Here is a 16,362-nt window from a genome sequence, read left to right as displayed (position 1 = left end):
TCACTACAAACAAAGCTAGTGGAGGTGACGGAATTCCAGTTGAGCTATTTCAAATCCTAAAAGATGATGCTGTGAAAGTGTTGCACCCAATATGCCAGCGAATTTGGAAAACTCAGCAGTGGCCACAGGACTGGAAATGGTCAGTCTTCATTCCAATCCCAAAGAAAGGCAATGCCAAAGGATGATCAAACTACTGCACAATTGCATTCATCTCACATGCTAGTAAAGTAATCCTCAAAATTCTCGAACCCAGGCTTCAACAGTACATGAACCATGAACTTCCAGATGTTCAAGCTGAATTTAGTAAAGGCAGAGGATCCAGAGATCAAATTGCCACCATCTGTTCGATCATTGAAAAGGCAAGAGAGTCCCAGTAAAACATCTACTTCTGCTTTATTGACTATGCCAAAGCCTTTGACTGTGTGGATCACAACAAACTGTGGAAAATTCTGCAAGAGATGGGAATGCCAGACCACCTGACCTGCCTCCTGAGAAATCTGTATGCAGGTCAAGAAGTAACAGTTAGAACTGAACATGGAACAACAGACTGGTTCCAAATCAGGAAAGGAATACATCAAGGCTGTATATTGTCATCCTGCTTATTTAACTTATATGCACAGTACATCATGAGAAATGCTGGGCTGGATGAAGTACAAGCTGGAATCAAGATTGCCAGGAGAAATACCAATAACCTCAGATATGCAGATGACACCACCCTTATGGCAGAAAGTGAAGAGGAGCTAAAAAGCCTCTTGATGAAAGAGAAAGAGGAGAGTGAAAAAGTTGGCTTAAAACTAAACATTCAGAAAACTAAGATCATGGCATCCAGTCCCATCACTTCATGGGAAATAGATGGGGACACAGTGGAAACAGTAAGAGACTTTATTTGGGGGGGCTTAAAAATCACTGCAGAAGGTGACTGCAGCCATGAAATTAAAAGACACTTGTTCCTTGGAAGAAAAGTTATGACCAACCTAGATAGCATATTGAAAAGCAGAGACATTACTTTGCCAACAAAGGTCCATCTAGTCAAAGCTATTGTTTTTCCAGTATTCATGTGTACATGTGAGAGTTAGACTCTCACTGAGCACCAAAGAACTGATGCTCTTGAACTGTGGTGTTGGAGAAGACTCTTGAGAGTCCCTTGGACTGCAAGGAGATACAATCAGTCCACCCTAAAGAAAATCAGTCCTGAATTTTCATTGGCAGGACTGATGCTGAAGCTGAAACTCCAATACTTTGGCCACCTGATGCAAAGAGTTGATTCATTTGAAAAGATCCTGATGCTGGCAAAGATTGAGGGCAGGAGAAGAAGGTGACAACAGAGGATGAGATGGTTGGATGGCATCACCAACTCGATGGACGTGAGTTTGAGGAAACTCCAGGAGTTGGTGATGGACAGGGAAGCCTGACTTGCTACAGTCCATGGGGTCGCAAAGAGTCAGAGACAACTGAATGACTGAATTGAACTGAGCTATTAAGGGAGTGCTGCATGTACCAGTGAACAGCATCGCTCCTAATCTGCTTGAGCAGTTTAAGTCAGGAATTCATTATTTCATGTGCTCTCATTGGCACAGACAGTATTTATTCATTAGTTCTCCCCAGCTGTTTCCTGCAACTTGCCTTTCTCTATGCTCACTCAGGGGAGGTGTGCTATTAGCTCCGACGAGGCCTCTTCCATCTCCAGGGAGAAGTTTGACATAATTTGGAGGAGGCCTTCCCTTTATTATTTATGGTTAAAATACCTTACATTGCAAAGCAGCATGCTGGTCCATCTACACCCCTTTGTAATATAAACTGCACAGCCTGCATTTCAGAAGGGAAAACCTGAGTTCAGTTGAAAGTTAGAGAACTAACCAAGATCACCAGAAGAGTCACAGTTCTCTCCAGGGGTCTTTCCTGCACTTGAGTTTGACTGACTGGTGCAATTTGTCAAATACTCTAGCTGGTATTTACTGAATATCTAGCTCTGTGCTAAGCAGCTTTACAGTGCCTTATCTTATGAATCCCCAATAGCGCTATAAGACTTGATAGTATTACTATTCTCATTTTAATGTTGAAGAAACTAGGGCACAGAGAGGCTAACTAATTTATCCAAGGTTATCCAACCAGTAAGCGATACAGCCAGACGTGAAGTCACATAATTTGACCTTGAAGCCTGCAGTCCGAATACCTACTACACTATACTGCCTTGCTAGCAAGTCCCTAAAGTACTCAAGAAAAACCCTCATATATAGGAGCGTTCACTCTATTTCATTCCAGCTTTCTGTTTCCACCTTACCTGTATGATTATCTGAGATTAAGGGCTCTGGGTAAAGATGTTCATGATCTTATCAAAAAACAAAAACAGTGGGAGGGGTGAATATTGGTTAGATAAAAGTAGCAATCACTAATTTGGGGACAAGAATAATGCAAATTTTGAAGACTGAAGTTTAAAAGATATATGAAAACCAATTTTCTTATTTTAAAACGTGCTAACTTTTTTCATGAGCTGCATCTGATGTTCACTAAGGCACTTTGCAAATGAGCCGAGTGAAAAATCATAATCTCTAATTTCTAGAGTACTTCCAATTTACTTTTTCTTCTGTTGATATAAAAGGTAAAGTCTCTCCTGACAGCACAAGTGTTTGATCAATGGATCAACATCTTGCTGCTTCTTTTTCCAAGGCCAGGACTCCCCTTTACCAAGTTCTTATTTGCCATGGCTAAATAACTTTTCAGAAAAACTAGGAGGTTATACGCCAAATTGTTAACACTGGTTATTGCTGCTGTGATATTACAAATGATCTTTAAATTATTTTCCTTGCTTATCCATTTTTTGAAATTTTCTACAGTGAATATGTGTCACTTGTATAATAAGAAAGAGAAACAAAGGTTTTTGTAAAGACTTCTCAATAGAGGAGTCCCTAATTCACCCCTCCTTCTCTTCATTGCTGAGGGAATGGGTGTTTTTCCCAGTTTTATTGAGACATAATCAACATATTTAACTGTATACATTTAAGGGGTACAGCCAAACGGTTTGACTTACATGTATTGTGAATGATTACTATAAGAAGTTAGTTAGCATCTCATCTATCATCTCATACGTATGTATGTACGTGAAAGTTGCTCAGTCACGTGTGACTCCTTGCAACCCCATCTCATAAAGACAGAATAAAAAGCAAAAAGAAAAAAGTGTTTTTCCTTGTGATGAGAATTCTTAGGGTTTACCATCTTAGCAATTTTCATGATGTTTTATAGACACTGTAAAGGACAGACTTTAAGACTGTTTAAAGAAGGATGAGGGCCCCGCCGTGATTTATTCCTTCCCAGCCTCCTGGCAGTTCTTACGTGACACCTACCCCGCCCTCAAATGATAGTATTTCCATTTTCTGGAAGCCTTCTCCCCAGGATGAAATCCACCCATCAGAAATGTTCCAGAAATGCCCACTCTCACAGTGACAAATATATAAAATTCTAAGCCAATTACAATATTTCTACAAAGGGAGCAAAAAGACTTTTAATCACCATGTGTTCAGTCTCACGTCGCGTTTCTTATTATGCTTTCTTTCACCATGGATCATAATGTACAGTAATGCATTTTACATCTACTAAATGCGTTCTGGGTTTTTATATCACTGTTCGGAAGAATAGCTCTGGAAAATCTTTTGACTCCTTTATTTGAAAACTACATTTGTGGAATGGGGTAATTAAATTCCTATAGTTCAATATAACATTACTTTTTCTATTCTTCTTCATAAAAAAAAAATCCCAATCACCTCTCTCTGCTTTTGCTAGAAATGGAATTACACCACCAATATTTCTGTTAATATAAGCCTAAGATTTTGAAAACCTACTTTATTGTTGTTAAACTAGAAAATTCCTTCTTCTCTACATCTTTATGGAAATTAAAATGACTGTACAAATCTGTGCCTGAAGAATGCATTCCAGCTTACTTTGAGCAGAAAAAGTAAGACGGACTCAATGTCAGAGCTTTTGAATCACAGGAAGAAGTTAGCTCTGTGTGAGGAACTAGAGGATTTAGGGGCTTGAAATGACTTTGAAATTAATCAACAATATAACTCCTCTGGTGCAATTTGGATTTGGGGAGTGACCTGGTGGGCTTCCGTCTATGGGGTCGCACAGAGTTGGACACGACTGAAGCGACTTAACAGCAGCAGCAGTGAGATTAATATCATATGTCGATATACTATATTAGACAATACAGCATACATCACAGAAGTATTTCCTCTCATATGATCCTCATTCAGCATAGAGTGGTAGAAGAATATCTCCATTTTAAAGGAGACATTTGAGGCACAAATAGGGAACATAGTTGGTCCCTGAGTATAAGATTAAGAAGTAACAGAGCTGGTACTCAGGTCACCAAAAGATAAGACCCAGGTGTTCACAAGGACGTGGAGAAAAGAGAACCATTTTGCGCTCCTGGTGGGAATGTAAACTGGTACAGACACTGTGAAAAACATTATGAAGTTACCTCAAAAAATTGAAAACAGAACTACTATATGATCCAGACGTTCTTCTGGGCATATTATCAAAGGAAATGAAAGCAAGATTTCAAGAGGTATCTGCACTCCATGTTTATCACAGCATTGTTTGAAATAGCCAAAATATGAAAACAATCTAAATGTCCATTTGTGGACTAATGGATAAAAATGTGAGATGTATATATATACACAGTAAGTCACTTCAGTCATGTCTAACTCTTTACGACCCTATGGACTGTAGCCCACTAGGCTCCTCTGTCCATGGGATTCTTCAGGCAAGAATACTGAAATGGGCTGCCATGCCCTCCTCCAGGGAATCTTTCCAACCCAGGGATCTGCATCTCTTACATGTCCTGCATTGTCAGGCAGGTTCTTTATCACGAGTGCCACCTGGGAAGTCACACACACACACACACAGTGAAATACTATTCAGCCGTGAGAAAGGAGGAAATCCTGCCATTTCCAACAACATCGATGGACCATGAAGGTATTACACTAAGTAAAATAACTCAGAGAAAGACAAATATCTATAATGTCACTTATATGTGGATTCTAAAAAAAATGAACTTACCAGAACACAAATTAGAATGGTAGTTGCTTCCCTCGTGGCTCAGCTGATAAAGAATCCACATGCAATCAGGGAGACCCAGGTTCAATCTCTGGCTTGGGAAGATCCCCTGGAGAAGGGGATGGCTACCTACTCCAGCATTCTGGCCTGGAGAATTCCATGGACAGTATAGTCCTATAGTCCATGGGTTCGCAAAGAGTCAGACACAACTGAGCGACTTTCACTTTTTCACTTCACTTTACCAGAAGATGGGAATCGGGGGAAAGGGAGATATAGATCAAAGGATAGAAACCTCCAGCCGTAAGACAAGCAAGTCCTGGGGATCTAATGTATAGAATAGTGATCATAGTTAATAATACTGTGTAATGTACTTGAAAGTTGCTAAGAGAGTAGATCTTAAACATTCTCATCACAAAAAAGAAATGGCAATTATATGAGGAGATTCAGGTGTTAGCCGTCACTATCGTGGACACCATTTTGCAACAGATAAGTATATTACTTATACAAGGTTGTAAGTCAATTACATCTCAATATAGTTAGAAAAAAACAAAGCTGGCACCCAAACCCCATCGGGCTCACTTCAGGTTCAGACCCTTCCCACAACATTACCCCACACCATGTACTGCCCATCAAACCATCCATCTAGTAACTTCATCAAGTTCTGAGACCCCCAACTGCTGGCTTGCAGTGATCCTTGAGGGTAAAGTCAAGTGGGCACCGAGCTTAACACACAAACAGGATGAACAGTTATTGAAGCAGCTCTAACTTTATGAGCTTCCAAATATCTAAAATAAGCTGTTGGGTTGTTTTTTTTTTTTTTTTTTTTCCTCATCTGCAGTTATATGATGGCTCTCTGAGGCCCCTAGGATACAGTTATAAAATGATGAACAAAGATTTGAGTTGCAAAAATGGATGACTATTCCGAACTGCAAATAGATTTGTTTCTAAACATAGTGAGCAATGTAGAGCTCACTTTTTAATTCCCAGTAACAATGGTGTTCTCATCATAATATAAATAGATGACAAGCACCTATAATAGCAACCATGAATATCCTAAGTGAATCATATACAGATAGTGCAGAATAGCCTTAGCTCCAGTGTCAACAGTCTCAGGAGAGAGTACAGTCAGAAGAAAGAATGGCCTTGGAGCACTCAGGTAAGAAAAAGACCAAGGACAGGGGTAGTAAAAAAAATTTTAAAAAAGACAAATGACAGAAGTGAAGCTCTAAGAGGCTGGTTAAAGAAATATAGAGCTCCTTGCAGGGCAAGACCACTCTTCTCTATGCACAGAATACATAAAAGTGAAAGTAATGAGTTGGAATAGATATTATTAATTTTTAATTAAGTTACTCTCAGAAATAGCACACTAACTCATCATCCACCCAAACATCTCAATTAAGAACATGTAAATGTGCATTCCTTCCAGCTTTTTGTCAGCTTTGCATCAAATGATCCAAATGCCTAAACTAGTTCAAAGACTCTACATGGAATAAATAAGCCTGGGGCTTATTTCAAGCTTTCTGTAGAGCTATTAAATGGTCATTTTTAATGTAATACATTCCAGAAAGAAGTAGAACTGGGCATAAGCTTTTTAAAACCTGCAAGTTCCCATGCCCAGCCAGGTAGGCAAACTCATAAGAGACGGGGTAACAAGCTAACGTCCTCCATAGACAGGAAAATATTCATTAGCAATTCATAAACTAATGTTCCCTTTACGATTACACTTCTAATGTGAATTACAGTCAGTTGTTAGTTTAAAGCTGACCGTACATTTCATTACCACTCTCAGCAAGAGAAAGTCCTAGATATACCTGGAAATTCAAACACACTTCATTTACAGCCATCAAAAGCCCCAAATAATGCAAACTTTTTACTTGGAACAAATAAATTATTTGTTTTTATAAAGTATAAAAGCACCCTATATTGTTCATTTTTTGACAGTCCTTTCTTACGAAAAAAATTAGCTGGTGATTTTTTTTTCATTCAGAGATTCTGCTGACAATGAATCTCATCCTTTCAAAAGGACATCTAGACTTGTATCTCCTAAACTGCACTCCTTGGAATGTTAATAGCTTGGGATGCTAATATGTATTCCATGAAAAGAGACTTTAGCAACCATCTAATTACTGGGTTGGCCAAAAAGTTTGTTCAGGTTTTTCTGTAACATGGGGAAAACCCAAATGAATTTTTTGGTCAACTCAGTACTTTCTTAATTTTCAAGTTCACATTTTAACATTTCTAAAATAGAGCTTCTTACAAAAAATATTTTAAAATTTGCTAACTGAATCTTTTTTCCCCTTTCAAAAAAAGCTATTAATGATATGTCTTACTACCAATGTCATCTTAAGATGGAAGAAACTTCAGTTTGTAAAAATAAAATTTTTATCACTTATAAGATTCACTCTGCACATTGTCTTAGGAAAGGCCCTGAAAACTCAATACTTTGAAAACAAAGTTGTTTATTTCATTTAATCTAGTTTTCCCCAAATATATTTGTCTATGGATCCCTTCTGTCACAGAGCTCATAATAACATTTCATGAGACTAATATTCTGGGAACGCATTAAGGAAACGACTGGCTGTTCCTTCCTTACCCTTGGCCAAGACTCTCTGCTCACCAGCCTCACCAAGACTCAGGGACAGAAGCTCTTCATCAGGAAATGAAGGGAAACATGTTTTGGAGTTGACAGACTGAATGGATGACCTAAAACTCTCTGTAAAGGGAAAATTCTAACTGGGCCAGAGGCCGATTTATTCTGCTTGGGAAACATCTGTGGTGCGTTTCTGCTGATTGCTTTCTCCAACAAATGATGCGCAGCTTCGCCTGTTTGAAATGCCTTTATGATGTGAGAAATGAACAGACTGAACTGAAGCCGTCTGCATCGTGGGCTGGGATGCACCGCATGGTGCAGGCATCCCTTTACACTTCCTAACAGTTGGGGAAAGAGAAGTCAATAATCCTTCTGGGACTGGCTCCTCAGTTTACCTGCTCAGCAAGTTTCTGTGTGTGCATTCCTGTAAAACTGAACGGCATAAGTCATATGGCAAGCGAGCACGTGGCAGGAGAGTGTGAGAGCAGACACACAAAATGGGACTGGTGACAGGCACTCAGAGACACAAGGCTCCATTTTCAGGCTCAGGAGAAGTCCTAAATAAACTCAGGTCACACTGCACAGTATCTATCAGGCAATACCCTGTGAACCCAGTTTTTAGGAAAAGTATTGAATCTGGAACTAAGGCTAAAGGATTGCCATATGCCTTCTGAGAAACATATCCGAGCCTTGCCTAACAGGCAGACCTGTGTACCAAGTCACCTGCTTCTCTGGACCACCAGTATATCAGCAGTACCTGGGATCTCATCAGAAATGCCAGATTTCAGGCCCCATTCCAGACCTAGTTGCCCAGAGTCTGCCTTGTAACGAGATATCTAGGTTATTTTATACACATTACCATTTGAAAAGCACTGACATAGGGAATATACCCTCTGTCTGTCTTCCTATTTATATTGATTGAGGCCCAGATGCCAGGAAGTCAGGTGTCAATTTTGTGAGGATTGATAAATTTCAAGTTATTTTTGTCCACTAGACATGCAAATGATTTCCTTCAGGGAATAGACAGTCTCAGTCTCTGAAATTCTTCTCTGAGCGAAATTTACCATTTTGCTTTTACCTCATGAGTGAGTTAAATAAATTGTCAACACATGCTCAGCACATATGTATGACAGTCATGCCTGTGACTGTTTAAAGTTGTAATTCAAAACCAGCCACCTCTCAACGGCAATAAGATATGTATTTCTAGTGAACACAGTAATAGCCGTCTTTCCTTGGGAAAAATAGCCAGTTGTCCAGTAAGTGGTAATTGAGTATGTCCAATATAAAACAGAAGTGAATCCAGCATGGGCTGGTCCCTCTGCATGGTATAATACAATCCAACTTTCAATACAAGGGCTGGCAACTGAGAGCCTATAGTTCTGTTTTAGCTTGCAAACAAAGATTTGTAGTTAAAGAATATTTTGTTTTATTTTTATTTTTGGATGTGAAGGCTTTTAGGTATAAGATGTATACTCTGGTTCTCCACAGGCTCCAATACTCCTTATTATCCTATATCAGGCTATTTCAGACATCCTTGCTACTGTCTGGCTCCTGAAGGCATTTAAGTTTACAGCCCTTAAAGAAGACACTAATCTATTAAACCCATGTAAGCCAGCACTACTGTGGGAGACGGCTGGTCTGAAAATTACAGCACATGCTAGGCAGGCATTATTGGGAATATTTTTGCATATCTATCATGCACAGACCCTGGACAGCTATGATGAGTATGAAGAGTACTGCTGCCAAATCCAGTGACCTTATTCATTATCCACCAGAGGGCAAATTATTTACATGTATAACAGTGCATTTCAAATACAGTTACTGAGCATCATCAATTTATTCAGATACAAAAGAGTTTCATTTAAACAGTTCTCAGGGAGCTGCAACCATTGCCCACATAAAACAGCAGAGATAGCTTCATTCTCAAAAATGAGCGTTATTAAAATGTCAAAATAAATATCATGGAGAAATATAGCAAAAAGAGGCAGTAGCTATAGGCAATAACCTGGTCTCTCTGAAATCATACCCAGAATTTCAGAAGCAGCTTGTTTTAAACAAAACAAGAGTTTGGTGGCATCCACCAGGCTTAGCAGAGGTTGCTTTCTTCCTTAGACGGATTTGTTGATGGCACATCACGGAAAGTTAAGTGTCTACTTTTACCAGGCGTGACTCTCCTTTTCCTAAGTGCTTAAATTCACTAAACAAGGAAAGGGAGGCAGTATATAAACAGAGTCATTAATAATATAAATCTTACCTAGAGTAAAAGAATAATATGGGCTGTCTCATTTTTCTGCATAAATAGTGATTTCTGTGCTTTCCCATTTGTCCTCTCTATGGATTTTCCTCTGGCACATCTCATCTCTCATTTTGCTCTAATACTTTTTCAGGAGACTTAATGGAAACTACTTGGAGGAAATCAGCTAATAATACCTCCGTTTCTCATCTGGACAGCTAAGAGGCCTCACTAACCACCACTCTTCCTCCACCATTGGTCTTTTTACCCTTCTCATTGAGGCTTTACCTCTTAATCTCTTAGTCCTTGCAACAGAGTCATTAAATTGAGCTTCTAGCTTCAGCACATGGCTTGATAGTCCTTACTATGTGTGCCATCCAATAGGTTATTTATTCCCAGGTTTACGATGAACTTGCCTAGCTGGAATCAGTTTTCTTTCAAGCCAAATTCCAGCAGTTTTTGATTCGTTTTGTTTTAACTGAGGGATAAGATGTGGTGTTGGAAGTCAATGGCAGTACAGTATTATTTCAGCACAAAACCTTGCTAGTCTCCTCACACTGGGAGTCTGTCTTCCTCTATATTCTCCCCATTATGCGAGTAAAACTTTCCAAATTTTTCCTTGGTCCACAAAATACTTTTCAACGTAAATGGGCAGTCTATAAAATTGAGAAAAAATGGAACTGCAAGGCTTGTGAGAGACAGAAAATCAAACAGAATTGCTCATGCAAGATCTGCTCAAGCAAGGTCAGGAAAAGAGGAGATCAGGCTCCAACTCTCCACTGTGTTTAAAGAAATGCATAATCTTTAAGTTGAAGTCTTTTGAAAGTTGATGGTCTCCTTGGTTTTTATAACAGTCAAAGCGACTATGAGGTTCCAGACTTATTCTCTCCTTTGAGAGGCTTTTGATCCTCCACAACCTGACTCTGCATCCCAGTCTCCAACAATGAGCTCAGAACTCAGACACACTTAAAAGACTTAAATGTACTTCTACTATGTATCTGCTTATGCATATAAATGAAAGCTAACACTGACTGGGGGTTTGCTGTATTTTTGTGTACTGGATTGTGAGTTTTTTGAAGTACTACTTCATTGCCTTTCCCCTATTCCCACTCATGGAACCTGGGATTCTTTAGCCACTTAAAGACTATCTGTTGACTTGAATTGGCTCCTGCAGAAAAGTGGTATCTTCTAGGCAAAGAACAATTGAAAAAGAGGAAGAAAGAGAACAAGAGAAACATGATTAGTGATCTCTAATAGATGGAATTGTTTCCGGCCACTGGAACTAAAGCAATCCATGGCCAAGGGTATTGGAATGATGCAAAGGAATATAAGTTCCAAAGGAAAACTTATTCTACAAATTCACTGGCCCTAGTGAAAAAGGTTTCAAGCTTCCATTGTTGGTTTTACCTTGCAAGTGTTAAAACAGAAACAAAGAAGAATGTCCTCTCAAAGATATCCAGAACCTATGAATATGCTATCTACGCAGTGAGTTTGAATGGGGAAATTTGTGAATTATCCAGGTAGGCCCCACCTTAGCCCTTAAAAGCAACCGTGGATGAGAGACAGAGAGAGATGTGACAATGGCAGGAAGGCCAGAGAGATGCAGCATGGCCGTGTTGCTGGTGGATGAAGGGAGCCACGAGCCAAGCTATGCAGGCAGCCTTTAACAGCGGGAAAACGGCCAGAAGACAGAGTCTCCCCCAGAGCCTCCAGAGAGTGACACAGCCCTGCTGACACCTTCCTCTTAGCCCAGCAAGACGTGTGTCAGACTTCTAACTCTATGAAGCTGCATTTACCCTGTTTTAGATGAGGAGTAATTTGTTCATTGTAATGACAGAAAAGGTGATCCTTGGTTTCAGCATGGTCCTCTAAACTGGTGAGCAGGCCTTCCCTGTCGAGCCTCCAAACCAGAGGTATTTCTTCTAAATGAAACCATCCTTCAGCTCTTCCTTCCCCCCTCCCACCTCTCAAGACTCAACACAAAGTTTCTCTCCTCTGACAAGCCTTAGTTTTATCTATATAGCCTATGACTTTCGGAAAGGTGAGGATCCTGTCATATTGTTTGTAAATGTTAGTTTGAAAGATGGAATTAATTTATCATCGTTCAATGGAAGAGAAAATAAAACTATTTTATTGTCACTGCTTTTAAAAAAGAAATTAGATCATTCACTAGGATCCACCTACATTCACATCCATGAAGTCCTACCTCACTCCTTCTCCTCCTCTCTTTGGAGACAGATAAACACACACACACACACACACACACACACACACACAACCTGGCAGGGTTGACTCCTAGTTTGCAGCTGTTCAGAATAAGACAAGCAAGCAAACCATCCATCTCTGATCAAGAGTATAAGCTACAGGGGTCAAAGGAAATGTCAGGAATTTTCAGACAATTTCAAGGAATTCACGGGGCACAATCAAGTTCTGAAATGTAGCATTTAAAGCCAGAGTTAAGGTTTGAGAATTAAGTAACAGGACTTACGGTGCGGGGTTTTTAAAATACATCTACAGGGCTTCCCTGGTGCCTCAGTGGTAAAGAATCACCAGCCAGTACTGGAGACATGAATTCAACCCCTGATCTTGGAAGACTCCACATGTTGCCGAGCAACTAACCCCATGTGTCACAACTACTGAGCGCGTGCTCGAGCCCATGCGTCACAACTACTGTTCCCACGTGACTTAGAGCCCATGCTCCACAAGAAAAGCCACCACAATGAGAAGCCCATGGACCGCAATGAGCAGGCAGCCCCTGCTCGCTGCCACTAGAGAAAGCCCACGCAACAGCAAAGACCCAGCACAACTATAAATAAATAAAAGAAAATACACCAACAAACGCTCTGATGCTGCTTTCTCCAAACAATAGAGGTGAATTGTCCTCCCCTTGAGTGTGCACTGGAGTGAGTCCCTTCTAACGAACAGAACGTGGCTGATGTGATTAGCACATGATCAAGTCACAAAAGGCATTACAACTTCCTCCCTCAATACCCACCTCTGAACTGACTTGCAGACACAGCGGGGGAAGGAAAGGGTGGGATGAATGGAGAAAGTAGCGCTGACGTATATACAGTATCCTGTGTATACATGTCATTACGTGCGATCACGTGTAAAATGGAGAGCTAGTGGGGAGCTGCTGTATAATACAGGGAGCTCTGTGATGACCGAGAGGGTGGGGCTGAGGGGAGGGGACATATGTATAATTATGACCGATTTGTATTGTTGTACTGTAGAAACCAACACACCACGGTAAAGCAATTTTCCTCCAATTAAAAACTAAATTCAAAAATTAGCTATCTCTATCTCTTCCCTTTTCTCTCTTTCTTTCCCTCTCTCTCTCCTCTTCCTCTCTCCCTCTCTCTCTTCTGAAGGAAGCCAGTTGCCAATATCCACATGGCTGAGCCATCTTGGGAGAACTTTCCCAAATCTGAAGACATCTATAGGTCTAGCCCACATCTTAATAGCAACAACAGAGATTCCCTGAGACAAAACCACTCAGCTAAGCTGCTCTCAAATCTCCAAACAGAGAAACTATGAGATAACAAATGTTCATTGTTTTAAGCCACCAAGTTTTGGGATTACTTGTTACATAGTAATAGATAACCAAAATACATGAGATGCAATTCCTAGAGCAGAGGTTACAAATTGGAAGAACAGATCCTAATTCAGTCTACAAATATATTTTCCTCAGCTCATGATGGTAGCTTTTTTTTCATGAGCTAAAATTTTTAAATCATTAAATTTCACTTAGAAATCCAGATTTCCAATCTCTCTCAAATTTAGAAGATCCAGCAACACAAAGGCCTACATTCCCATCTGGCAGCCTTCTGCTGTAAAAGACACACACTCTCCCGAGCTCATGGCAGCCTCCACCAACCCCTGTTCATTGCCACACTGACACCAGCAGCATGGCTATTCCACTATTTCTCTTCAAGCAGAATAATACTTCTCAGTTTCTATGTCTCTATCAAAATTAGGAAACAAAAGATATATTTCCTGGTGGGAGTGAAGAATATTCCTGCATGCCTAATATGTCACCAATGTATGTCTGCCAAACACACAATTTAGGATCCTATTTTTCCTTCCTCCAGTAGCTTTGCTCATTGTTGTCAACAGACTGTCCCCTGTAGGTGAGTCTGTTACTCTGGCTTCTTCATATGGGGCTAGGATAAAGCATATGAGTTTGCTGGATTGGGCTCTTCAGCAGCTTAAAGGTAGCTGCCAACATTACACCTTTCTTCTCATATGACTTGTTTTGCAAAGAACCTTGCTGAGATTATAGTATCTATTCAATCCTTCTCTGGTTTTGTACTTATAATAATTGTTTAGCATGAGCTGCTTAATGCTGGCTCAAATTGAGTCTGAAAAACCCATACTGACTAGTCAGAAATGATCCCAAGTACAACTCCTGCATGCATGCTAAGTTGCTTCAGTCATGTCCAACTCTGTGTGACCCCATGGGCTGTAGCCCACCGAGCTCCTCTGTCCACAGGATTCTCCAGGCAAGAGTACTGGAGGGGGTTGCCATGCCCTCCTCCAGGGGATTTTCCTGACCCAGGGACCAAACCCATGTCTCACGTCTCCTGAGCACAACTCCTACTTAAATGCATACTTTTCACTATTACAAACAATTCTAGAAAATAAACATTGAACTGGAACAAGGGGCTTCCCAGGTGGTGCCGGTGGTAAAGAATCCGCCTGCCAATGCAGGAGACGTAAGAGATGAGGGTTCAGTCCCGGGGTCGGGAAGGTCCCCTGGAGAAGGACATGACAACCCACTCCAGCACTCTTGCCTGAAGAAATCCCATGGACAGGGGAGCCTGGAGAGCTACAGCTCACGGGGTCATAAAGAGCTGGACACGACTGAAGCACCTGAGCAGCAGCAGCAGCACGAGAGCCAGCAAACGGGCCAAATCCGGCCCACTGCCAGCTTTCAAACACAGAGTCTTCCTGAAATCCAACCACACGTTCATTTGCATGCTGTCTGTGGCTGCGTTTACATCACACTAGCTGAGCTAAGCAGTTATGAAAGAGACCTCAGGACCTACAAGTCTAAAACGGTTACTAGCTAGCTAGCCCCTGAATGAGAAGGATGAAATACAAAGATTTTGGCAGTTAATAAACCAAGTACCCATTGTGCTACAGAGGAACCCACATGGGGGAAATAAAGTTGCCATGTCCTCTCCAGAATGTGCCCTATTATTCACAGTACCTCCAAAGCTTTCTTCATCTTACAAATGGACATAAACAGAATGGGTTTTGGGTTGAAAAGGAACTCACTGTGGCTAGTTTCTGAACATCTTCATCCGACGCTCCCAGAGATGCCAGGCCTATTTCTTGCGAAAACTGAGCAAACTTAGGATCTGCCAGCAGAGGGACATGTCCCAGGAGTTCATGACATGTGTCTCTGACAAGAAAAACATCACAGAGAAATGTCAGATGAGTTAAATTATCACTGGCAGAAAAAGACCTAAATTCTAAATATAACTTTGTTACTATAATTAATTACTAAGTTTTATCAACCTTAAGATTTTTTTATCACATTTTAACAACTGAAATCCATATGCATCCTACAACAAATGGCATCTTAAATTACATGATATACAGCACTTTAATATTTTTCTAGTAATATTAAAATATCTACTATTTTCAAGTAGTAGATATTTGGCAGTAGTAGATACTCGGCATTTTGTCATATGCCAAGCATTTGGTAAGTGTTTTGTTATATACATTGTCTCTTTTAATATTCAGAAGAAACTTGAATTAAAGTAATTTATAGGTGCAACATTCTCTAGATCATGGGTAGGCAAACTGCAGCTGTTGGCCAAATCTCATCTATTGGCTATTTCTGTAAAGAAAGTTTTATTGGAACACAGCCATGCCTATTCATTAATGTATTATGTGTGGCTCCTTTTCACTAAAACAGCAGAGTTGAGTAGTTGTCACTGAGATCATATGGCCCGCAAAGCCTAAAATATTTACTAGCTGGCCCTTTACTGAAGAAAGGTTGACTCTTGCTACAAACAGTCATAAAGCCAAAATCTGAATCCAGCTTATGGTGATTTCGAAGCGCTTGCTCTCAACCCTTAAGTCACACTGCATCTCATGTCACCCTTTTCTGGCACTGGGCAAGAGCAGAGGATCATATTGCCATCGAGTGGCTCTTCCCATAGACAAAATTTTATGTCTATAACACAAGCAACTTCCTGGAGCCTGCACATTGGAAGACCCCCAGTCCTCTGGCTTGTCCAGCCTGAACTGGGTCATAACAGAACTTTGGATCCTCTCTCATTTGCCTGGGCTTCCACCTGGAGCCAGATGACCAGGGAAAGGCAGGTATGTGCTGCAATTAAACAAACTGTTTCCTGATATCAAACAACACTGCAATGCTTTCCCCTATGATTCTCCGAAAACAAGTCAAAAGGCAGACCATATTTCATTTTCTTGACAAAACTAATGAGCCAGGTAGTAATTGAAAGATGTT

At 40.5% G+C, this 16,362-nt stretch overlaps 1 protein-coding gene across 2 annotated transcripts in view; it reads right to left on the bottom strand.

The window, feature by feature from the left end:
- Positions 1-16,362, bottom strand: part of TPH2 (tryptophan hydroxylase 2) — a 101,779-nt gene that overhangs the window by 33,461 nt on the left and 51,956 nt on the right. For both annotated transcript variants that reach the window (XM_068971002.1, XM_068971001.1), the window contains exon 8: positions 15,159-15,285. In XM_068971002.1, coding sequence (XP_068827103.1) covers positions 15,159-15,285 — 127 coding nt within the window. The remainder of the gene's footprint in view (positions 1-15,158; positions 15,286-16,362) is intronic.

The sequence above is a fragment of the Capricornis sumatraensis genome, chromosome 4 (assembly GCF_032405125.1).
Source record: "Capricornis sumatraensis isolate serow.1 chromosome 4, serow.2, whole genome shotgun sequence".
Taxonomy (NCBI): Eukaryota; Metazoa; Chordata; class Mammalia; order Artiodactyla; family Bovidae; genus Capricornis; species Capricornis sumatraensis.
Note: the sequence above shows the minus strand (reverse complement) of the source record. Positions and strands in the feature narration are given on the sequence as shown.